The sequence below is a fragment of the Corvus cornix genome, chromosome 15 (genome assembly GCF_000738735.6).
Source record: "Corvus cornix cornix isolate S_Up_H32 chromosome 15, ASM73873v5, whole genome shotgun sequence".
Classification (NCBI taxonomy): Eukaryota; Metazoa; Chordata; class Aves; order Passeriformes; family Corvidae; genus Corvus; species Corvus cornix.
The window spans coordinates 1,132,603-1,157,848 of record NC_046345.1 but is presented as its reverse complement, the minus strand read 5'-3'; the positions used below and the strand labels follow the sequence as shown (position 1 = coordinate 1,157,848).

The following is a 25,246-nucleotide window of genomic DNA, read 5'->3' as shown; positions in this document are numbered from 1 at the left end:
TTTGAAGGATTTTCTTCTGGCAAATCTGTTCTGTTATATTCTGAACAGAATAGCAAATAGAAAGTCCACCTCCTTGCCCTCCTCCATACTTTCAATAGTCCTGTGATTTACTGGGATCAATACACATCAGCAGAGCAGCAAAACTTCAGAGGAGCTTTATAAAAATGAGGCTTTACCGCACGCTTCTGCCAGATGCCAACAGAGCAAGTAGGACAGCAATAGGTGGAGCTTTCACAGGAGATGCTCTGTCACTAATGGTCACCACCACTCCCCCAGCAGCCAGCCCCTGTGGAAATTGAGGCTCAAAATTGGCATGGACTGAGATACATTCAGCAATAAAAGCTGTAAATACCTTGCCATCACATAGTAGGCAAAAATTCCAAGGGCAGCTGAAGAAACCTTTAAACCATATCCTCTCAGGCTTGCCTCCCTGTTCTCTCGTGCCTTCACCCAGCTCCCTGCCTGCACTGGGGGTGTTGGTCTGGAGAACCAGTACAGCCAGTGAAACGTCAGAGTAGCAGTAACAGTACCTCAGGTTCCACAGAAAGTGCTTCAAAATCACCTCCAAAGCTGCAAGATCAAGACTGGGAAAGTAAATGGGAGAGACACCACCAGTCTTGTTCCAGCTGCAGATGTGATGGGAAGAGGAGCAGTTTCCTCCAGGCCTGAGTAATGCAGTCAGAGGGGAGGATGGTTTGCTTCTACTTTGCTTCTCTGCCCCGGTTGTAATTTACACATTGTGAATCTGTGTATTGTGTGATACACACTGAGTTAGGAAATGACGAGCCCTGTGATGTTCTCAAATGCACAACTACTGCCCAGATTGTGTAGATGGAATTAAAAGTCATTTCACCCTGGGATCCTGCTTTGCCAGGCAAAATATGTGGGGCCATGCTGCATATATAGGCTGGCATACCCCCAGTGACAGGAGCCAAGCTTTCTGTTTGTCCCCATTTCCAGAAATTGCTTGACTGGAGAGTGCACAAAACAAGACAGATTTTGGGTTCTGTGATAATGTGAGCTGCAGAGAGCTCCCGTGGTTCAGCACAGCTACAGTTCAGCTTCAAAAGCTGGTCGTTTGGGAGCAAATAGATGCCCTCCAGTCTCAGCTGGCATTTTGTGCCCCTTGTACTCTCTCAGTTCTGTCCTAGTGAATGATATTCAGTGAGTTAAATGTACTGCTGCTGCTCTGCAAAGCTGCTGCTGAAATCTTCGTAATGAGATTAGGTAATGTACAGCCTTTGCCTAAGAAAAGCTCTCTAGCTTTGGGGGGTTTCCGCTTAGTTTTGCTAATCTGGCTGCTGATACTGAAAATGCAGACCCTGCTCAGCAGAGAGAGCCCAAATTGCGTCCAAACCATGTCCCTGATTTTACAGAGTTCTGCTCTTCAGTGCTCGGGGCTCCATCCCTGTGTTGTTCATGTGGATTGCTGGGAACCTTGCCTGAGGACTGGCCACGGGGACGGAACCCACGTGTGTGATGTGGCAGCTGTTTGCCAGCATGAAGCACCACTGGCACACACGCCCTGTTACCCACTGAGAGCTGCAGGTATTCATTCTGAGGGAGGCAGCACGAGGCTTGAGTCAGTTAATAAAGTTAATTCTGCCTTGCTCCCTGGGCCCAGAATGGGAATCGTTTTTCCTCAACTATTTCAAGAAACAGATTCATTCCTTTGGTGGGTCATAGGCAAAAAGAACTCTCGGGGTTATTCTTGGACGAAATGGGATGAAATCAAGCCTTTCCTGTAGGAAGATGACAGTTTTGCCATTTTTCCCAGTCTGCAGAGCTGTGTTTACCTTTGTGCTGGGAGGCAGCTCCTGGCTGCACTTGCTGGGCCACTGAGTTTCAGCAGCATCAGGGGAGCCAGGGGTGGCTCTGGCAAGTCAGGTCACTGCAGCAATTAGCAGCTCCTGGAATGGAGGTTTCCATTCTAAAGGCTGCCCTAGCAGTGTCACAGAGCTGTAAATAGCATTGAAGAGCTCAGGTCTGAAGCTTTAACTTCTATCAGACTTAAACAGTTTAATTTGAAAAAATGAGTACTATGGGCCTTGAGACAGCTTCCATTTTCCACTAGGTTACTGATTATTCGGGATTATGCAGCCAGGCATTGAAATCCTTCTTATGAAGCCTAATGTTCATGTAGCAGAGGATTTGCTTTGTGTGTAAGACCATAGTGTTTAATTGGAATCAAAGCTAGAGAGATACATGGAGTTTGTCTTTCAAAACCTGTAGAATTTAATAGAGGATAATTCCCTTTCTACAGAGGATGTTGTTAAAAAGAAATCTTAGGAGAGATTCTATAGCAAGGACATGAATATTACAGAATTCTAAAGAATTATCCAAAAAGCTTGTGGAATGATTATCACAGTCTAATATTTCCTATAAATTACATGTTAGTCTGTGGTGAGTAGGTCATCCTGGTGCCCTGTGTTCCGTAATGGAATGAATGGCTGCTCCCAAAGCTTGACCTCCATGAGCTCCAAGTGCCTTCCTGGCGTGTCAGAGTGATGACACTGAGCTAAACACGACGAGTCTCATGTATGAAAAGTGCTGAACACCACTATTCTTTACTGATTATCCTGTTAATTTTTTTTTCCACTGAAATTGAGATTCCTTTAAGAGACACTGGAAAAAGCTCTCTGCTCACAGAAGTGCTGTCATAAATATTTAAACATTTATATAACCTTTGAATATTTTAGCAACATTTACATGAGTACAGCAGAACTGGGTAAATGGGTTTACACACAAAAACACAAGGTTCTGAACCTGATGAATGCAAGCAGGACACCCACTGTTACCATGTCTCCTCATTCCTAAGGCCACACAGACTGCTACCTACAAAACAGACTGATGCCTCACGGTTTTTCAGTCTCCATAAACCTGACAGGATTGCTGCATTAAAACCTTCTCTCTTTGTCCTTCTGAACTGCCCTTCAGAGACTGGGCTGGTATCTCCAGAGGTGCAAACCACGGGAGAATAAACAAGCTCGGACTACAGTAGACTCACAGAGGCAACCATTCATTTATTTTTAGGTCTTACAGTTGTCATTCTTTCCACCCCTGTGTACAACAGACACGAACCAGAACAGACAGTGCTCTGAGTTCACCATCTTTTGAAAGGCAGCCTTAGCTTGTATTTGACGTGAAATTTGTCTTTTTTAAACTACCTGCCTCCCCCAGTAATTGAAGGAAGATTTCTCGGGAACCTGTAGTGGAATTGAACCCAGCAAACCCAATATTCTGCAGAGGTGCCAACAGCCCCTTTCTGGCTGTGGTGTCCAAGGTGTCCTTGGCTCATCCTTTCTGGTGACCCCGAGCAGCTCGTGCTCCCTTCTTGCAGTTCTGCAGTACAGGGGTCATGGTGGGATCAAAACCTTAATCTGAAAGGAGGAAGTGAAGGAAGACCCAGAGATTCTGCATTTGAGTGGCATCAGTACCAGGAATAGCCTTAAAATCCACTGCAGCCCATCTGTTGAGGGCCAGGTGGAGAGGGAGGTTCAGTCCCCAGAGTGCCACAGGTAGCGGCTCAGGAGTGACTCTCTCTTGATTTCCAGGCTGCAGTTTTCTCTGTCAGCTCAATAAAATGTGATTTGTTGCAGAGAGAATCTGTCCAAGTCATCTGGAAAGGCAGTGGCCTTTGTTACAAGGGGGCACAAAAATGTAATGCCAGGAAAAAGACAGAGAGGAAGCCTCTGGGGAACTGTGCTTAGTCCTGTCTTTTGCTGTCTGCTTCTTTATTTTAGTTTTAATCTGGAGAAAGAAGTTAGGAAAATAGAAAAAAGGGAGAAGTAGCTGAATGCAGCTTAATAATGAAAGAAACTGCTGAAATAGCATCAGAGAGCTCTTTAAAATGCAAAACTTCTTGCTGATCTGCTAAGCAGAAAAGAAAAAACCCAATCACTTAAAGGTGGTGGCTAAGCAGGCTTTCCCTTCATCATTGCTCACTTCTGATGCCAGAGATGAAAAGCACTTTCAGAGGGAAGATGTTTTCATAGTAAAAGCATAAATACTACAGGAGATGAGAGACACATCACTGCTCACAGAGTCTCCAGCTTCTGTTAGAAACTCCTTGACCTGGAGTGGGCAGGACCCACAGCTGAGAGATTGTCCATGCACTGTTCCCTGACCTGGCAGAAGCCTGGAGGAAAACAGAAAAGCACTTTTATCTATCAAAAACCCTTAAACAAATACATCTTTTTAATTAAAAAAAAAGAAGAGATTTTGAGTTCTAATGTGACCCATTTTCTTTAATCTGCCTTCTATCCTTCCTCCATGATTCCATGTGACATTGCCTTTGGTCATCCCTACCAGCCATGTGTTTCCAGCTTGTTTTACCCCACAGGAGAACAGATCAAAGCAGTTTTGCCAAGCCTGCACTGAGTAACTCCAGTACCAAGTTGTCTGGGGTGTTACTTCCACCTGGGTTAGTCTGGGCTGGGGCTCTCTTGTGGCACCACACAACCTGTACCCTTTTTTTGGTGAGAGGTGTCTGCTCAGAAAATCAGACCCTGCCTGGAGCTTGCTGGTGTTGTAAACTGTAGCAGATCTGGATTTGTTCTCTAGGGCTGAGAAACCCTGTATATTTATTTTTTAAGTGACACTGTGTGAGGGATGGGCAAGGAAGGCAAACCCACTTGCTCTCATTTTCTCCTGCTGTGGCTGAGCTTAGCTGAGGTGTGTTGCTTACAGAAGCTGTAGATAGGGAATGGCTTTACCTGAACATTTCATGAGAGGTGAATTATCATTAACCCATAGAGAGCACACCCACCTGGTGATTAGATGCAGAGCTGCTTTCTCCTGTGTAGCACTAGTTGGGAAGTGTTGCCCTTCTCTGTCAGAAGTAATGGATGATGCTTCCAGAAGGGGTACCTGAAAAGAGTTAAAATGCATACAGAATTACAGGAACACAATAGAGCATGAGCTGTGCTCCTTTCCTCTGTGTGTGCTGCCTCCTTATCAGAAGTACAGGAGCAGAGGAAAAGCATGTGTAGGGACATTAGCAGTGCTTGTTCTTGGGGAAGAGAATAATGTTTTTCGCAATGCCGCTCCTAAAGACCTGCCATTGTTGCTGATGCATGTCCAGCAATAAATATCAACCCAGAGCAGTTTGAAAGGCTTTGTGGTGGCTGCTCAGCCACCTCCTTAGGATGCTGGATGGACTTGTTTAGCCATTTGTTTGTGGCATACCCACAAAGGCTTATAGCAGCTTTCCAGATACAGATGGAGATTGGATCTCAGCCCAGAACCATTTTGGAATTGCAGTTTTGCTACTATTGTTATTCTTCTTCTTTCCCCAACAGTTAGATTTGTTCAGTTACTGACAACACAGAGCTTTAGGCAGTATAAAATCATACATCTAGAGCAGACCTGACCAGTCTGAAGCTGAGTGTGTTGTCAGAAATCTTTTATCAGCACGTGCAAGTGGTTTGCATGGTGCATAAATAAGCAACTTGCACAACTAAACCAGAACATTCACTTTGTCTTTGGGTTGAACTCCATAGAAATGGGTGGGATGGAGCCAGCTTCAGGACAGCAATGGCTGCTGCTCCAAGCAGAGTTCAATTAGATTTTGCTGACAAGCCTCCCAAACACTTCTGCTCAAAGGAAGATAAGGCTGAAGAGCCAAGAGCTTTATCTGAAGCTGCTTTGTCACATATTCCAGACATAGGGTGGACATCAGCAGCTCAGATACAGGGGCTGAGTGTCCCTGGGACATCCCAGGGGCTGCTCACTGCTCTGGGCAGAAACACCTCCCTGGTCAGGAGCTCAGGGCTGGGCCTCCTGACATGCAGCCCTTGCTTGCCTGCACTTGGAGTTGTTTAATGAGAAACATTTTCAGGATGATTCCTCTCCCAGGGTGAAGCTGATGCAGAGACACCATAGAAAGAAAAAGCAACCCATCTAGGGGTGTGTTCTGAATAACTGCCTGCTATTTTATAGGATATTATACATATTATTGGGTTCCTCATGACCTCTGCTGCACGGTACTTTCAGATTTAATCAAACAGTCATTCTGAAACAGCCTGGTGTGAGCTAAACCTGTTCCTGTATTGCCATTCAAGTTAATAGATAGAAAATTAGGCCATGCCGTTCATAGTGCTAAAATGAAGACATTTCTGCCCCCTTCAGGCTTTTAAACCGGCCTCAGATGGTCTGAGGGAGAAGCCTGAAGAGAGGGATGGGTCAGGTATTGCAGCACGTGGTAGTGCTTCAGTGACCAGAGCTGTCAGAGCATAACCCTCTGAGGGAATGAGGCAGAGACATGTTTGTATTACATTCTCTGAAGTTTCTTTTTGCAATTTCATCATCAAATATTTTACCAGAATATGAGCAGTGCCTGAACCCGAGAGAGGATCCAAACGGGATGTGTGTGTCCAACTGGGAGCAGTTCAGCTCCTGCATCTGTGGTCACAGAGGACATCCATCTGTTGGATTAGTCTGGGGACATCAGCACTGCCAGTTGATAATCTTCATTTGAATAAAATGGTGTTGGGAATGGATAAAAGGGAGCAGATGATAATACAAATGTATGTTCAGGTGGGGAGATGCATTTCCACCATTACCCGTGCTCGTTAGGGGTGATGAAATAGAATTCTGACAGGATGGGAGCAAGAGCAGGAGTTGGGATCTGCTGGGTTTGCTGTTAATTTCTGCAGACATACCAGCTCATTTAGTAATGTAACAGCTCCCATTGCTCACCACTTAATGTATGATTAATGTGCCACAGGATTTCCCCAGACATTTATGACACCTTTAGGAATAGAAATGACAATGACTTTATCACATGGAGTCACTTCATACTATCTGCATCTCTCTTAATGATTTATATATCCAGGAGTGATTTTATCACTAGTACTCAGTAACATAATAAATGAGAAAACTCAATGGTCTGTAAATTACAACACTGATTAAAGAAGTGATTACTGATATAACTCTTACACGACTATGATAATGCTTGCTTGTATTTCAGGACAGCATTTACATATTAATGATAAATCTACTGTAGCGTTTAGAAATACTTTACAGCTTTAATCAAAATGTAAACATTTATAAACAGATAATGTTTATTGCAGGGGAAATGAGTAGACTTCTGCTACTCTTCAGTGGGTGAAATCTACTGCAGGGCCAGTGTTGAAAGCAGCATCGCCCCCTGATGAAGGTCATCCTCAGGGTAGAGCTTTGACTGGCTGCTTGCCCCTGTGGAGACCAGTTTGGGTTTGCTGGGTTCCTCTTGACCAAGCTGGGAAGGAGCTTTGCTCATTACGAATTCCCCAGCACTGCCATTGGTTTGTAGCTTGCTGCATCGCAGACGGAAAATCAACCGCAGGCTTCATAAATAGTATCCAGTCTTTAGGCATCTCCAGCATAATTGTGCCTCCTGAGCCAGGGAAGGATTTTGTGTTCATCTGCTCCCATTGTACAAGGCCATCATTAACATGCAGAAAGAGAAGGGAGCCTTTTCTGTTTGTTTTGGGGTTGAGCCGCCAGGATTACACTTGGAGCTTGTTTTGTCACAGTGATCACCTTTTCTCCTTCCCCTGTCTCTTGCCCCTCTCAGGTTTCTGACAGGTGTGACTATGTTTTTGTCAACGGCAAGGAGATGAAAGGCAAGGTGAATGCTCTTGTGAACTTCACGTACCAGTACCTGAGTGCTCCCCTGCAGATCACGGTGTGGGTGCCTCGCCTGCCCCTTCAGATCGACATTTCCGACACTGAACTGAGCCAGATCAAAGGCTGGCGAGTCCCTGTTGTTTCCAACAAAAGGTGGGTTTGAGTTGCTACATTTCTTGGGTGATTTGTAAAATGAGTGCTCCCAAAATGCAGCGTCTTCCCCTGAGGAGCAGCAGTACTGGAATCTCCAGATTTGCACTGGGCATCTGCAGATAAAATAAAGCTTTTAGAAGTCGTGGGATTTTTGCTCCTGTGCATGTGTCTGTCTTGGGCAACAGAGTACAGTGTGGAACTCTGGTAAGGTCCAGTGGCAGAGTTGCTGTTTGGAGATGGCAGCACAGATGGAAAAGAGGCACAGTCCAGTTGTGTGCTCCTCCAGCCATGGGTCATCCATGGTCCAAAAAACCAGAAGGGAGGGCTCTCTCCATTAGCACTCCAACGTTAATTTTCACTTATGTTCTTGAAAACATTTCTTTATGCTTCGTTCTCTGCTGCCAAAAGGCCCACCAGGGACAGCGACGACGAGGATGAGGATGAGCGCAGGGGCAGGGGCTGCACCCTGCAGTACCAGCACGCCATGGTCAGGGTGCTCACGCAGTTTGTGGCTGAGGACTCCGGCCCCTGGGGGCAGCTGAGCTACCTGCTGGGCTCCGACTGGCAGTTCGACATCACAGACATGGTCAGGGACTTCATGAAGCTGGAGGATCCTCACGTTGCCAAGCTGCAGGAAGGCAGGATCCTGATCGGACGGGAAGTGGGAATGACCACGATGCAGGTACCTGCTCTGGGCAGGGGTTCTGGGATGGTTCTGTGACTGCCACACGCTGCCATTCCCACAGAGAACCTCGGTGTGGGGTTAGAGATGGGAATCCTTACTAAAGCCAGTGTGGAAAGGGTTAATAGAGCTAATCTAGCCTGTGGGTATGAGGAAGGTGGAGGAGACAGCATGTGCATGAACTGGCTATCCGTAGTTCCCTAAAGAGAGCAGCATGGCCCTTAGTTTCAGCGAAGGGAAGGATGTTCTGCTGTCTTGATGTTCCATCAGAAACAGAAAAAAGCCAAGAGGAACAAGAATTTCCAAGCCAAGAAGTGAAGGACAAATCCTAGGCTGCTAGCCTCCCTTTGGAGTAGTTGGGAAGTTTAACGAGCTCATCCATACGGGAACACAGAGTAACAGGAGAAGAAAATTTTAAATCCACTCTCATGGTGACACGATGCAAATAACACAGCTGGGACAGGACAGCTCCCAGTCTTGGATGGTTCTCAGCCATAACCCCTCCACTCAGGTTTTCTGACCCTGCTGACGAGATCAGACTCCCTTTTCTGTGTGCTCTGCATTTCTGTGTGCAAAGCTTTGGAGGCAAGAAGGGACGATGACCTTAAGAAAGGTTATAATAATTGATCAGCCTTTTCCTAAGTTGATTGTGTTGTGTTTCTCCAAAGGTTTTGTCTCCTCTGTCTGACTCCATCCTGGCAGAGAAGACAGTGACTGTGCTGGATGACAAAGTGACCATAACAGACCTGGGGGTGCAGCTGGTGTCTGGGCTCTCGCTCTTCCTGCAGCCGAGTGCAGCCACCAGCAGGGCCATTGTGGCTACAACTGTTGCCCAAGAGCTGCTTCACACTCCTAAGCAGGTACTGTGCACTCTGGATTTACTGGGTTTGCCTTCTGGGATGGGGCAGAATTTCACCAGTGTGAAGTACAGATGATAATTCACAACGAGTTCAGAATTTAGACTTCAGGTGTAGTCCATGTCCATGTTCATTGCTTTTCCTTGCAGGTACTCTGGAGTTGCCTTGTCATTTCTTCCCTTCAGGTATGGACTTCATCTGCAGTAAAAGTTCTCACTACGCTCAAGTTGATGCTATTTACATTTTTAATACCCTTTCTTTAGCTAATGAACCCGTGTTGTTTTCACTGCGTGGGCAGTCTTTGGCCAGTGATCCTGGTTTGCTGTATGAGCACGCCCTTGTTTTTCATGCTGGAAAGCACAGAGCTCTGTGTGTAACAGCTTAATATCTTGAAGAGCTGTAAAATAGAGGCAGAAGATGGCCAGATGCATTTCTTCTCCCTCCTGGAGCCATGACACACTGCCACGCTCGTCTCTCCTTTTATTTTTCATATGGATTTTGGGGGTTTCCTCATCCAGTTCATGTGCTGATCTTAAGCCAGCAAATTCCCATCTCTCTAAAGGGGGTCTTTCAAGCAGCTTGTCTCAGGTCACAACCTCTGTGGAAAAGAAGATTGGAGAACAGCACCAGATGAAGTCCAACAGTCGCTCTGGCCCAGAGTAAACCCAAGGGTCAGGAGCACTGGAACACGCTCGCTCAGTCGGTAGATTTGAAGATTGGGACTGGGGACCATGCAATTAAGTCTGTCCACAGCTACTCCTCCTGCAGAAACTGTTTTTCATCTCACATAGATAGGGAGAGATCTCAAGTCAAGTTTTATGGCCCATTTTCATGATTATTGCTACCTAATTTTCTGGAACATAAAAATAATTTCGTTTGTTTTATAACTTAGTGACAGGAAAATGTCTGAACTAGAAGGACGTGGTGCCCATCTGTTCCATTTGTTGCATCCTGTAAACATAAGAATCTTATGTAATTAACCCATTTATACCCTTCTTCAGGGCTTAGAAACCACATCTGGCATGCTGTCTTCAAAGACTGTGAAAACAAAAACTGAAGCATTTCTAACCCAATCCTGTTCTGCAGCAGCACTGGAAGAATCATGGCTTTGATTGCAGATAAAAGAGCTTGTGGCTCTGGAAAGGCTGCCCAGTCCCACTGTCAGCTTCTCAGATTTATAGATGGCCTGTCCTGAGTATGCAGAGATATTTATCAGCATTGGGTTGTGGCCTATTCTGCCAGGGCATTCCAGTAGTGCCCATCGTGACACCTCCTGTTGTTTATGGCGTGGCAATATGATGTGACATGTCACTATATGTCACTGCAGCTGGCAAGTTAGGAAGGAATACAAAAGAGTAAAAATGTGTAAACGTGGTTTGGGTTGAAATGATTTTTCCCAGCCTCCATGTTCTGAAATGATTTCAGTGAAATATTTGGTTTAAGCTGCTGTTCCTCTGCAGGACAATTTCAGGTGCCTGGGAGTGGCACTTTTCTGAAGCAGAGGTGAGTGGGGATGTCAGGCCCTGGTTCTGAGCAGTGTTTTCTGCCCTGGGGCTGCTGGGCAGTGTGAAGGGCTGCTGGCCTGCTGGCCTTGTCCCGGGCCTGCGGGTCACACCGTGCCATCTGTGCTCACTGAAGATACCCACTGTAAAACAGGAGGCAAGAGACAATCAAGCACCTTTTTCTTAGTTATAGAAGTTGAAAATCTTCCTTATTTCTTCTCCAGACTCCATCTGGGAAAAAAGCCCCAGGACCCAGACTCCCATTAGAAGGCAGTGGAAATCCTTCTCCAGCAGGCTCTGCAATGCCCAAGGTTGTCAGGAGTAGTCCCAGATCTGTGGGTTTTTCTCACTGCTCCTGTGCTTGGTGCCTCCTGTCCCAATTCCCTACAAGCAGAGAGCAGCTCATTCTGGTGGGTTCCCCCTCCAGGCTCTGCCTCTCCTCCCAGCTCCCCTCTGGAGCCTGCCCATTGCCTCTGCCTGTCTTCCAACACCTCCTCTTCTCCCCGAAAAAGAGGAATGCCCAGCCTGCTTCCCTATGGAAGGCTTTGGTGGGAGCATCACTCCTCCCTCGGGGCATCTGTGAGGGCCAGTTCCTGCTGAAGCCTGTGAGTGTCTGGCTCCAGACCCTGCCTGCTCACTCTGAGCACAGCCCCTGCTTTCTGGGATGCTTTCCCTGTCCAGAGGCTGAGCTCATTTCACTTTCTACCCTGTTGTAAGACACTTGTTTTTTCTCCAGCCTAAGTCTCCCTCAGCCTGTAGACTGTTGAAAAGACTTCAGGGACTTTGTATCTCCATCACCAAAAACAAGACAGGAATAGATTTCACACTGGGAAATAAATGGAAGGAAACAGCGTAGGAGTGACCTATAGAGTCACAGACATCTCTTCCTTTCATTTGCAGTTTGAATGAAGGATATAACATTTAAGTCACTTTCCCTTAGAAAAATTAATGCAAATGTGGGAATGTTTGTGGCTAAATTTTGCAAGAAGTGACTCATGATTTGGAGTGCATCAGCTGAGATCCTGACTGAGCTGGAATTTTGAAGGCAAGTGCTGAGTGTTTTCTGAAAATCAAGCCCTTTTGAAAGAGGGTTTTTTCCAAGGAGACAGGCCAGGAGTAAGCATATACTTGAACATTGTGAGAACTTCATTATTTAAGTGTCTTTTCCTCTCAAGCAAGTTTATAAAAAGGCCCAAATAACTCATGCAAACCTTACTGATGCAACTGAAAAACAAAATTAAGACAGCTGAAGGTTTTGTTTCCCTCAGGAACAATTGGGTATGTGTCAGCATGGTCACACAGAAAAAAAGAGTCGTGTTCTTGGTCAGCTATTTTCCCTGGCTCCCCTTTAGCACCTCCAGCAGCCAAGCTGCAGCCCAGATGAACAAATGTGCTTGGGGAACTGGGGCTGTGCAGGCCCAGCACTGTCCCCAGCACAGCCAGCAGTGCCTCTGTGGGTGCAGTGCAAGGCACAAAGCACTGCACAGGTTGTGCTGGTGCAGATCTTTCAGTAGCACAGGAATGAATTCGGAGTTTGTGCTGTGGCTTTCTTTCAGTGGCCATAATGACTGGCTGATAATGAGCACATCTTGTCTGCATACGCAGCACAAAGCAGCCAAAACACCTGAAAAGTTGGCAGTTTCTCCATAAATACAAAGCACTCTAAAGAAGATAAGCCTTTTTTTGGATGCCTTAAGTTAGACACCTCTGTCTATAGCTGGGCAACTAATTACCTGCTGTGGCAGGGTGACCTTGAGGGATGCTGAGCCCATCTTATTTTTTAATCAATAGGGAGCTCATTGGCACTGCAAAGTGGATCAGTGATTTAGGTGCCTAAAAATAGATGCAGGTTGACCAACTTCTAAATACCAAAGATGAAGTAACTTCTCAAAATTTGGAAACTGTAGCTGTGAGTAATCTATTTTTAGTGGCCATCTGCTCAGGTAGGAAAGCTGTTCCATTTGGCTTGCTGGCGGTAGTTAAATCAACACTGTCATCTTAAAGGCTTCTCCAAAATGTAAACAAAAGAAAACCTACAGTGTTTAAGTGTCTTCTGATCTAAGTGAGCTTCAAAGACTCTCAAAGCTCAGCTGGCTCTGCAGGGAAGCTCAGAGTCATACCCAGGTTTTTTGTCACTGTAGGGTCTAAAGGGGTCTGATGAACTGGAATGGGTCAGTGAAGAAAGAAGAAAAAAGGCCTTTAATAAACAGCTCTGTGCATTAATGTATAAACTGCAGACGTTTTCTCAGGGAAAAAGAGCAGTGTTGGGGCTTTCTAAAAGCCAAGTTCTTGTGTTTCCAGGTGTAGGGCCTGTTCACATCAGTGACAAGATCCAGCCCTGAGGCTGGGGATGGCTGCTCTCACTCTGCTGGGAGGGGAGGGTGCCCAGCACCCTTGGTCAGGACAACAAGCCGGGGTCATTCCCATGTCCCTGCCTTTTGGATGGTCTGGTTTAGCTTGTGGCCTTCATGCAAACCAGTTCTGAGAATTCACTGACATCTCACGGTTAAATAACAGGTACCAGGAGTATTTTTATGGTGTGGATTCGTTACCCCACCCTGGCAGTGGAAGTTACACTTAAATTGTATTTATATCTTCTTTGAACTGACAGAGCAATGTAATGGCTCACGGGAATGACAAAGGAATTAAGCAGCATGGGAAAGGAAGAAGGGATGCATTGTTAGATTAGAATCTGAATTCTTCCCTTGCAACTACAAGCAAATTCCCACTGGAAAGGAATGTCACATTAGCAGATTGGACAGAAAGGAGAGAAAGAAATACACAGTGGGGGAATGCATGGTTTGAATTAAGATCTGAGTCTTGGCTGCCTTTCATTTCCACATCATAACGATCAAGCCCAATTCTTACTACACCAGCCACAGGCTTAAAAATAAATGCACATGTAATACTTTGATATTTCATGTGATAAAATTGCTGGGGAAATCCATTCCAGCATTCAAGTCCCCAGACAGAACAATCAGTGCTGGTCTAATAGAAGCTGCTGAGAACAGTATTCCTTTGCCTTTATTTGAGGGAGGGATGTATTTGTTTTCTGCAGAGCCAACCATTTCTTTCCTCTCATGTCCTGCCTCACTCCAGGATTCTTGCAGCTGACCCCAGAAACTGAGGGCTTATCCACAAATACTTTTATTTGTGCTATAGTGAATGAAGACCATTAAAAGGCCTCTTTATTCTGAGCATGGAAGAAAATCAAATATCCTGATCTTTGTTTCTAAGCAGCAGAATTCTCTAAAATGCAACCAGTTTATCCAAGAAGATTTATCAAATGGTATCTTTGGACTGGTAAGCCACAATGTAATTGAGGGCCAGAAAAGGTGGTGGAACTGCCACAGATCAAGAGCTGAAATTGCACCTGTAATGGAGGAACAGAACAGCAAAGGCACAAGGGAAAATTCAGACAAAATATGTCTTGATAAAGTTTTCTATGTGCTTAAGGAAAGCCTGATGATAATCAACAGTGGTTGTGGGAAGCAGTTTCTACATCTCTGTACTGGGTTTTGCTGTCATGAACATGATCCAGTGAACATTCTTGGACTCACTTCACATCATGATCAGCGTTGCAGATCCTCCTGCTCTGTGGGGAACAGTGGCACCGATGTGTCCGTGCGGGTCATTCGTTCTGGGAGAGCAGCTGAGCACCTCTGTGTGTGTGTGTGTGAAGAGAAGAGAGAGGAAAAGTGGGGGAAAGAAAGACTGGAAAGCAAGATAATCCCTCAAAGTCTTTGTTTATGCTTGATAATTTAAGAGCACAAGCATTTGTCACCTCAGCATTGAGGGCATGAGACGAGGGGCAGCAACTTCGCAGGTGAGAAGGCTCCAATCCATCTTCATCTCCTGAGAGTAACTGGAGGACCTTGTCAGAGATGTGGAGGGGATTTATTGATGTGGTACACCAGATTTGCAGAAACAGCTCCTTGAAGGACGTGGCACTAAATCATTTCCTTTTCCTCCCTTTTTTTCTTTTTAGCTTTCCAGAATTTATAATCATTTGGGAAATTCACTTCCTTCCCCTGCCTTTGGCTTTCCTCTAACGATGTGAATGAGAGGAGATGATCTCAAATGGAATATTTGGGCTGATACAATATGTTCTGGCAGGATTTTAAATTCTCTGTTTCTCTCATTTGTTTTCTTTCCCTTTTAATTAATGTTGTCCACGGCAATGTTGTGTTGTGAAAAGAATTGGTTCTTCCTCTGAAAAAAGGTTCTCTTGGAAATAAAAATCGTCAGTGTGGTAGAAAATAATGGCTAAGCCAGTGCACACCTCTGTTACCTACAGTAAATCACATGTGTGCCTGCAAATTTCAGCTGACTGCCATCTCGTTTTTCTCTGTCGCTGCTTCATAAAACCAGGAATGCAGAATAGTAGAGCAATGGCGTAAAGAATAAAAGTTGAAGTTGCTGGCAACTTAGTCCAAATGCACAAAGGATTTAGTGACGTGAGTCTTGTAGAGATGCGGAGCTGTGGATGTTCCCAGCTGGGAAGGAGGCACAGGTGTCATCATTTCCAGCCCTGCCTGTCCAAAATTCTGCCCTTCCCTTCTCAGGCTGCTCTCCAAAAGGCAGCACCGCGGGCAGGCAGTGATGATGTGCTGGAAATGATGCTGGTGTTTTCTCCTGCATAGGCTGGTGGAAAGTCAGTGTATCTTCCCCAGTGGTACACGAGGCTGACCTCTTGTTTAGGGAGAAGGAAAGCAACAGGGTGTTGAATTGCCTGAGGAGATGAATCTTCTCCTCTCTGCACATATCCATTAAAAATTCCCCTTTGCTTTCCTGTGACCGGCGTTGCTCTACTATAGATTTCTGTGATAGAAATTCGAGCTGTGCCCTGCAGCTTTGTGTTTCTGTCTGTTCAGCCATTTCAGGGTTGTTTCTCCAATGAAAGATCAGATGTTTTAATTTCCTTATGCAGTTCACTCTTCCCAGCTTCTGAGTTACCCTGGCTCCATTTCAGCTCTTTGAAGTAAATTTGTATCACCAAGAACTTTGCCTTCTTTCCTGTTGTGCCACAACTTATTTTTCTTCTTTCAGTCCCTCAAGTACTTGCTGGTAGTGCTTTGGAAATCAAATATTCAGTATGACCCAACCTTCTGCACAGCTAAATGCCCCTTGCTGTTTTCATTGAAAAAGCTTTAAATTCAACTAGAAGGGTAGCAATTCTCTTTGTTTATGACCATAGCATAACAAATTGCAGCCAATTGAAAACCATATTAAGTTGTAAATTTGTATTATGACTGGACATTAACAGGGTGGCAGTGTTTTTCCCCAGTGCTGGTTTTTCAGGCCGGTTGTTCTGATGTACCCAAGTGTAAAGTTATTAGAGCCATTTGTGGTTGAAGTCTGGGAAGCAAAGAACTTCACTTTTGTGGGAAGTTGCACTCTGGCAATCTGCCTGGCCGTCTGCTGCCTGAACGGGCAAGGCACAGAACAAATGAAAAATTAAAGAAATGTCCCGCAAAGAAAGCTATTGAGATGTGGAGAAGTAAGTATCTGTATCATCTGGAAGGGATTTCACATGGCAAAGAGCTGACCTCTGGCTTTGTGTTTGCTTCTGATGATGACTTCTAACAGTGCTACCTGCAGAGAGCAAAGACAGACCAATTAAATCCAGGCCATTTGTATTTTTATTGTAGAGATCATGCCAGAATCCCCATCCTCCTCTGCTTGACACAAAAATTTGGTGGACTTTTTAGTTGTCTCAAGGATAATGTGTGTTTTACTTAGACCTTTCTCCAGCAAAACAGCAATTGTTCTGTGAGTCTTTTTCTTTCAGATGAATCTTCTGCTCCAGCCATTTCCAAGATGCTGTGGTAGCTCCTTACTCCTGCTAAGATATTCATGCCTTAATTTGACAGTGCCCCACGACACCTGTGCATGTAGAACACGAGGAAAATAAGTGTTCTGTCGAGTGCCTCTAGTAACTTTTCTGATTTGCCTCTTCCAGCTTTTGTGTGACGGGAACGACTTTCCTTACAAAGCTTGTAAAATTATAGCCTGCTAATGGGTACTTTGGTGAGAAGGACATCTCGTATCAATTATTTTACATGTCCTTCTGCAAAACATTCTCAGGGAGGATAGCAGTGGACCCTTTAGTGACAAATGTGCCCAGTTATGCGCCCCGTCAGTCGAAGCTTGGTTTGCTTTAAATGCAGTGCAGAGCCGGTGTCTCCCATTTCCTCCAGCTGCCAGTCAGAGCTGGGAGCCTGATGAGCTGCAGGGGGTTGAGCTGATTTATTTAAGGCCCTGTCTTTAACCATGTCCCTCTCCTTTCAGGAAGCTGTGGTAAGCACCTGGGTCCAGTTCAGTGACAGCTCTGTTACTCCACTGGACATTTATGACCCCAAGGACTTCTCCCTCTCCGCCGTGTCGCTGGACGAAGCCGTTGTGTCCATCCACCAGAGCCCTGCCCTGAAATGGCCCGTTGTGGCGGCAGAAGGCGAGGGCCAGGGAGCGCTGATCAAGGTGGACATGATGATCTCTGAAGCCTGCCAGAAGTCCAAGAGGAAAAGCGTGCTGGCCGTGGGGAGCGGCAATATCAAGGTCAAGTTTGGGCAGAACGACGCGGACGCGGATGCGGGCGGCGATTACGACGCGGACGAGATCGAGAACCACGCGAGCGACCGGCGCCACAAGGCCTCGGACCAGGAGCGCTACGGGCAGGACGGGCGCTACTACGGCGGCTCCTCAGCAGAGAGGGAGGAGGGGCCCCTCAGGAAGGTCAGCACCACGGCAAAATCCATCCTCAAAAATAAAGTCATCAGAAACAACCGGCTGGACGGCGGCAAACTCTCGGACGACAGCCAGCTGCAGAACATCCCCATTGACTTCACCAACTTCCCCGCCCAAGTGGACCTGCCCAAAGGCGGGGCTGGCATGGAGGACAGCGACCTGGTGCAGACGCCCCGGGGCCTCAGTGACCTGGAGATCGGGATGTATGCTCTGCTGGGGGTCTTCTGCCTGGCGATCCTGGTGTTCCTCATCAACTGTGCAACGTTTGCACTCAAGTACCGCCACAAGCAGGTCCTGGTGGAAGGACAGACCACCATGACCCACTCCCACGACTGGGTGTGGCTGGGAAACGAGGCGGAACTGCTGGAGAACACAGCAGACGCGTCACCTCAGCAGGACGAGCACACGACCATCATCGACCGGGGCTCGGGGAGCGAGGAGAGCAACCAGCTGCTCAACGGCAGCGCCCAGAAGAACACTCAGAGCCAGGTGCACAGGGCCGCGGACCCGGGGGGGAGGCCGGGCAAGGAGCAGAAGGCGGAGCCTTTGCACTCGCCCACGTCCAAGCGGAAGCGGGTGAAGTTCACCACGTTCACCACCATCCCGCCCGACGACGGCTGCCCCACTGTCAACTCCATCCTCAGCAGCAATGACGATGACATTAAGTGGGTGTGCCAGGACATGGACCTGGGGGACTCCAAAGAGATACGAAACTACATGGGGAAGTTCAAAGACAAAGTGTAGCTCCTTGCTGGGTTTTTTTGGGGTTTAACCACACCTTGATGCCTTCAGTTCTACAGTATATATTGGGACGGACGAGGGGGAGGGGAAGGAATCGCCAGGAGAAATGATGAGGCAGTTTTTACAATCAGGGAAAGAAATTTGCCAAATTGTCCGTGGTTTGTTTTTGTTTTTTCACTTTGTTTCGTTGGTTTTATTGGTTTTGGGGTTTTTTCCAGTGGTTATTCTGCTACTCGTGGATTTAGGAAGTGGAATATAAATAGCAGAAAGGAACAAGGAAATGGTATGACCAATATGATGAACTGGGCAAGATGAGGTTGTGAAAATTGATTTTATGGGTCATACAAATAATAATGATGGTAATATTTCACAGTACCAAAAATATCTGTAAAAAGAAATGAGAGAATATAAGAGCATGAAAAGAATGAGCAAGAGGCAAACAATAACTTGTTCTGGTTCCAATAACACATCACAGTTATGGACATATGACCCACAAGAAGACTTTTTATATTGGTATTTAAGCCATTTCTTTTTATTCCTTCATTTGAAGATGTGTCTTTGGCATTACATGCGAAGGAGGAAGAAATTACCTGGTATTTTCATTTTTGCTTTTCCATTTGTCTTGTAAATTGAAACAGAATCATTTTCCCTCTTGTATTTTTCTTTTAAATATCTTGAAAACAGGAAAATTTAAAATTCAGTAAGTTCACAGTGGGCCAAGAACGTTCTGTTTCTCAGTTAGCTGTAAACAGTCTCCTGTCATTTAAAGAATTCAGGGGATAAGTATTGACTAATAATTTCCATGTCTCTTCTGAAAGCCTGAGCCTCCATTTCACCCTAGCTAGAAATACGTTCTGGTTGGAAGAATCTTCATTTTCCTTTCAGGTTTGGATTGTTTGTTTAGTTGCTCGTTTTGAATTTCCACAACCAAAGTTCCTGCGTTTCACCAAGGGAAGAAGGTGCTGTTTTTTGTTAGCTTTTAGAAGTACCAAGCGATGGGAGTGCCCCACTGGTGCATCTTAAATGTACCTGGAACTGACACCATCACAGGCCAAATATGTACAGCCTGGAGTTTGGTTTGTTTAGGGGTTTTTCACCAAGTTCATGAATTCATAATTTTGTGCTGGAATTTTCTGTTTATTCTAATATTCACCAGCTCTCATCAAGCTCTGAAAGCAAGAAGAAGAATGGACAGAAAGACACTGATTGCCCCCAAACTTTTATTTCCTTGTACTAGGAGAGCTGGCCTCTGGACACACTGTTGGGAGGGAGGGAAATATTGCTGGAGCAAGATCAAGAAATACTGGAGCTATTTTATAAATTTCTTCTTTTTTTTTTTTATTTTTGGCCATTGGACCAGCTCAGACTGAAAATTTTAGACTAGATTGTAAAGCTGATGTTTTGAATAAACAAACACCAACCCCGTAATAAATGGGAAGCAAATACAAAATAAGAGATTTAATTTGTGGAGTGGCAGAACTGTGTTGGCTCGGTGCCAGTTCACATTTGTGGAGGACACAGATCAAGATCTGTTCCGTGAGGAAACCACTGTCCTCCCAAACCTCTGGTAACTAAAAGGAGGTGGCACATCCAGCCTTTGGAAAGCAGTGTTACGTCCTGACTGTTAGCCAGAAGCACCTGCATTGTCCTGTCCTTGCCATTATTTCGTTGTTTTGGGTTTTTTAATTACTAAACTCCGTAGTTCGGTTTTTTTTACTTGGACAGAGTCAATCCTGCCACCCAGTAACATAGATGGACGTTTTAACAAGGTATGCCTAGTATGCATTGTAGACTGAAAGAATGTAATATTTATTTATACATGTTATACGAATTGTAATTAAAATGCTTTACACGGCTTGACAAATTCCCTTTCCTCAGGGGAGGGGGCTCCTCTGTCATTCTTGTGCTCAAGTGCTGCATCCACTGCCCTGGAACATGATTTAAGCCACTTTCTGGAGAGAGAATAGAGATGTATGAAAGTTTTTCCCTGCTCTGACCCTTTCTGGGTGAAGCAGTTCCCCTTCCCAGGCACGTGGTGATGATGATGGATGGCAGGAGCAGCAGGCACAGTTCAGGGCAGGGGCACAATCCATCTTGTTCATCCCATGCCTCCACCAGCACGAGCAGCTCCAGGGCTCTGCTCTTGGTGTGGGCAGCTCCCTGCAGCCCAGGCATCATTAATTAACTGCGTGGCTCTTCCTGGGAAAACGCAGGCGTCCCTGAGGTGAAAAAGGCATTTACAGTGTGGAGCTGCAACAGGCAGCAGCAGGGGAGCGAGAAACACAGTACTGGAGCAAAAAGAATAGGCTGTGGTAGCACAGAATGTACCAGGTCCAAGAGCATTTTTAAGGAGGGTGTTCCTGTGCCACACCTACAAGGGGTGGCACCTCCAGGAACCCAGTGCTGGTGGCTGGACAGGAGCAAGGTGACCAAATCACATGGTCTTGGCAGAGGAGGACGGGCTGGATTTGAAAAGGTAACAAAATAGGGAAAAAACCTGAGCCCTGCCTTCGCATTTAATTTTTCTGAAGCTACAGAACACGGGGCTTCAGAGGCAAATACTGAGGTTTTTCAATTTGTCGGCACTGACCAAAAATTCTGTCACAGCCCTGTTCTGAGTGAGCCACCATAAACGATTGTCTCAGCAGGGAGGAAACCACTGGGCTGTGAAATATCACTTATTTGAGAAATTCACATTGGGTCAAATGCCAGGATTTACATTTCTGAGGCTTTGCTCCGCCGCAGTTACAGAGGCACTGGGATGGGGCACTGAGAGCTGCTGGAGCTTCCCTGCTGTCACCACACCTCACTTGCCAGGAGAGGGAATCTGCCAGGGGGGCATGGCTGCGAAGATAACACGCTGCAAGGTACATTTTCCTGTCAAGGAGCCAAGAGAGAAATTCATTAATAATAATTTGCACTTAGAGGAGAGCCTTTCATCTGAGAAGCTCAGTGACTTCCAATTGTAGAGGATAAAAATGTGAGCAGGCTGAAGTGGCCCTGTGTCCTCAGGAGACAGTGCTGCATGAACACACTCCCCTTCCCCAGGCCTGGCGCGGAGCTGGGGCTGTCTGCTGGAGGGGTAATTAGTGAAATCACCTGGAACAGTCGGTAATAGGAGCCCGGACAGGTGGGGAGGGCAGGTGAAGGTCGGGATTGGTGGAAGCTGTGATGGGTGTGATGGGAGGCAGCTGTGGCAGAGGAGAGCAGGTGAAGGTCAGTGAAGCTCTGCTGGTGCTGGGACAGAAGGGACCTCGGGGCAAAAAGTGAGTTCTGCTTTTGGGTTTCTTTTATTACTGAGTTCCATTGGGAGGGGAGGGGAGGGGAAGTTGTGTGGTTTAAGTGTCCTGAGTCTGGGAATCAGCAGGAGAAGCTCTGTTTGTGCTGCCCTACCTTTGGCAAGGTGAGGGCCCCTGCTGAGGGGATGAGGTGCGTCCGTGGGAGCCCCTGCCAGTGCAGCAGCCCCACGGAACATCCTGCAGCAGAGCTGCATCCTGCTCGTAGGGCTGGGCTGCTGGGCAGTCCATATATCCTTCCCCAGCATGCTCACTTGCCCTCAGCTGTAGAAATCCTTTGACATTGATTATATTTGAGAGGTGACCTGGAAAAGGCTCTCGCTTTTGGAGAGCAGGGAGGCAGTGAATTCATGGTGCTGCTCTCGGCTTGCTGGGGTGGAAACGGGATGCTGATCCCCAGTGCTTCCACACCTATTTCTTGTTCCCTTGCCAAAGTCCCAGACCAAGCAGCCATGGCAGCAAGAGGACTGCTCTGTTTTGAAAGGCTCCCAGGCCAGATTTCAGTGCTCAAAAACGAGCTGTCAGCAGAGATGCAGCAGCAGACAGAGATAATGATGCAAATTACCCAATAACTCTCCCTCTTGATTACTTATTTTGGACAAACTCAGACCCATTCTTTTTATGCTTATGTTCAGAATTAAAGCTCTTTGTGTGAAGCAACAGTGTCAAAGCCAGCCTCGAGCATCTTGGAACTGTCTGATGTTCAGCTGAGCTGTGTCAAGTTGCAGAGACACCCTGTGCTAATTGCAGACACCCTGTGCTAATCATCTGTCTGTCCCCTGGGCTGTGCAGGGGCTGCTCTGTGCACTTTCAGGCCATCCTGCAGGTTTCTGGAGGTGCAGTGGTGTGTTCAGAGATAGCTGGTAACTTCTTTCCCTTTTGTTTTCCCCTCAAGCCTGGATCTGAAGGTTTTTGGGAAGCTGCTTTGCTCTGTGGCCATTGAGGGTGGTGGGTGCAGCAGACACTGGGGCACGCCTGAGCTGCCAGGGACAGGTTTAATCCTCTGAATTCGGATAATGTGAGCAGCAACTGAATTCCTGGAAGCCACAATTTAGGCTGGAGCCCTTCATGAACAGATTGCAGCTCTGTAACTACCTGGGCACTTCTGTCTGGCTCCCAGTGCAGGTAGCAGGGGAATCTTGCAGGAGGTTTGGGGAGTTTTGCCCCAGCCCCTCGGCGGCAGAGGCGCCTGGCTGGGGGTTGCCAGTTCTGCTGTGTCAGACCCAGCTCATTCACAGAATGTTCCTTTCACTGTTGGATATTTGAAGCTGCCACCCAGCTTCCCGAGACTGCAGATTTAATTGTTGGCTTTACTGATGACAAGCCACTGGTACAAGTTCGTGCTTTGCATTGGTGGGGAGAGGGGAGGTGGAAGGAGGTGGGGGATGGTTTTGTTGCAGAAGTGAGGAATGAGAGAACAGTTGTGTGAAGGGAAGGGCTGTGTTCTGCTCCCTGTAATCTGTGTATCGTTTCCCTGTGGTCTTTCCTGGTTTGGAGTGATAATTTTCCTGCTTTGGGGGTGAGATCTGCGCAACCCCCTGAGGTGCCAGAGCCTGTGAGCACCTGTGCCAGCCCCTGAGGAGCTCTGTGATGGGCTGTACTGTTGGCAAGGGCTGCTAATTCAGTGTTTTCTGATGCTGGGGAAGATTCTGGTTCCCAAACTGAGTTGTACAGCTTATGAGGCTGCTGCTGGGCAGCTGCACTGCCAGTGGAGAGCCCTGTGGGAGACAGACAGGCACCCAGAATGCTGAGGATTGTCACATCAGTGTCGTTGTGCAGCAATTGCTGTAGGAGCAGAATGATCAGGGACAACTCTTTGGTGTGATGACACCATACATCTTATAAAACTGAGCTGAGCCTACCGTGATGATGGGACTCTTACTAATTTAATATGATATTGCTACAGGGCCTTTCCATGGATGGTCTGGGATGATTAATATTCTTTAACAGAAGCACTTTGGCAAATCAATGCACCATTTCCCATTCTTCCACTCCACCCCTGTGTTTTGGGATCTGCCATTTACTTTTTCCATCCTGCCTCCAGGTTCATCATTGCACATCCATCAGCATGGCAGGAGTTTTACACGCTCTGTAAAAGTACTCCAGGAATATCCTCTCTGCTTTCTAGGGCATTGTGTCTTATTTTGCAGCCTAGTATTACAAAAATAAAGTGCAAGATCATGGTGGGGGATGAGGGAAACGAGCAGGGCTGGTAGCTTGAGGACTTTGCAGACTCACCAAGCTTTTTTTACCTGAAATTATCGGCACCTGCAGCAATTGCACGGCCTCTGTGGGACTCGTTCTGCTGCCCCAGCCCTGCTCTGTCACCTGCAGCAGCCTTGCCCTGGGGATGCTCAGGGGGCCGCAGGTAACCCAGTTTCTCGTTAGACCTCTGCTGGGTGAGGAGGGAATTCCCCAGCCTGTGTTCCCTTCCAGGGCACTGGTACCAACCCCCTGAATGCCAGAGCCTTCCGCAGCTGCGAGGGGCTTCTGTGGGGAGGGAGGGGGAGGCAGAGCCCATCCTGGGCTGGGGGTCTGGGAGAGATGAGGTGGCTGTGTCGGTGGGAAGCAGATCCTGCCTCGCCAGCAGCTCCATCCAGGGCCCAGCACAGGCACTAATAAATGACCTTTCTAATTCCCCAAACCTGCTCAGTTAGCAGAGAGCGTATGTTCCTTCAGAAATACTCCGAGAGCAGCACGAGCACATGGAGGGGGAGGCCAGCCAGGAAGCTTGATGTCAGCTTCTAGCTGAGGTAATGGACATAAAAATCTCCATATGCTGAGGAGTCACTTTAAGGAAAGGTATTAACCTAATTAGCCCATTTGTCTCTTCTCTCATCAAGCATCTTTCTAACAGTGTCGGTTTCTTGCCTTAAACTAGGAAAGTAATAGAGGTAATGTCATAACTTGTGCTTTGGAGGTATTAGAGAAGGTTGTCTTCCTTTTTAGAATAAATTAACTTCAAATTGTCTGCACATTTGTGCATTTAAGGCCTGTATGGACTAGGGAATTTCGTGGCATTAAGCTGGCATAGTGACCCCCAGGTTCAGAAACAGATTTATGGCCCTTTAGTAGGAATGTCAAAATAAGGGAGCCAAAATAAACATGAATTTCAAAACAGAGCCTGTTGGAAAGTGGGAATTCACTCACAGGTAACGAAGGAGTTGCCCCAGGGCAGTGGCACCCAGCACTGGTGTGGTTAAACAACAATGGTAGAACAAGGTTTGATGCAGTTTTGGTTCTAAAGGGGCCTGAAAATCTGCTGGCTGCCAACTTCCCCTCAGAACCCCGTGGCTTCACGTTGGACAAATCAAATTATTTCCGTTTCAGACATTTCAGCATTGCTGATCGACAGGAACGGGAAATTGCTGAGTCTCCATCAGAGACTGGTGACCCAGTGGTTAAGGATGCAGTCAGTGCAGAGCTGTGGGGAGCGCCTCTCCCCAGCCTGGGGCTGTCGGGCTCGGGGCGTTGGGAACGCTGCAGAGCATCCCAGGAGAGCGAGGGCTGTTCAGGATGGCAGATCCAGATCTTTCACTCGGACGTGCCTAAATCCTTCGGTTTAATCGCGAACGTGGCGTTCCCGGGCTCAAGGATGCCAAGGGCCCGGTTCTGAGTGGGAAAACCCCGCTCGGGAGAGCGGCGGTGCCCCGGGAG

General features: G+C 46.8%; 1 protein-coding gene across 2 annotated transcripts in view; it reads left to right on the top strand.

Moving 5' to 3' along the window:
* The window catches only part of TMEM132C (transmembrane protein 132C), a 190,735-nt gene extending 170,578 nt beyond the window's left edge, over positions 1-20,157 (top strand). For both annotated transcript variants that reach the window (XM_039560938.1, XM_039560939.1), the window contains exons 6-9: positions 7,559-7,764; positions 8,173-8,446; positions 9,115-9,306; positions 17,097-20,157. In XM_039560938.1, coding sequence (XP_039416872.1) covers positions 7,559-7,764; positions 8,173-8,446; positions 9,115-9,306; positions 17,097-18,296 — 1,872 coding nt within the window. In that variant the 3' untranslated portion in view covers positions 18,297-20,157. The remainder of the gene's footprint in view (positions 1-7,558; positions 7,765-8,172; positions 8,447-9,114; positions 9,307-17,096) is intronic.
* The last annotated feature ends 5,089 nt before the right edge of the window (positions 20,158-25,246 follow it).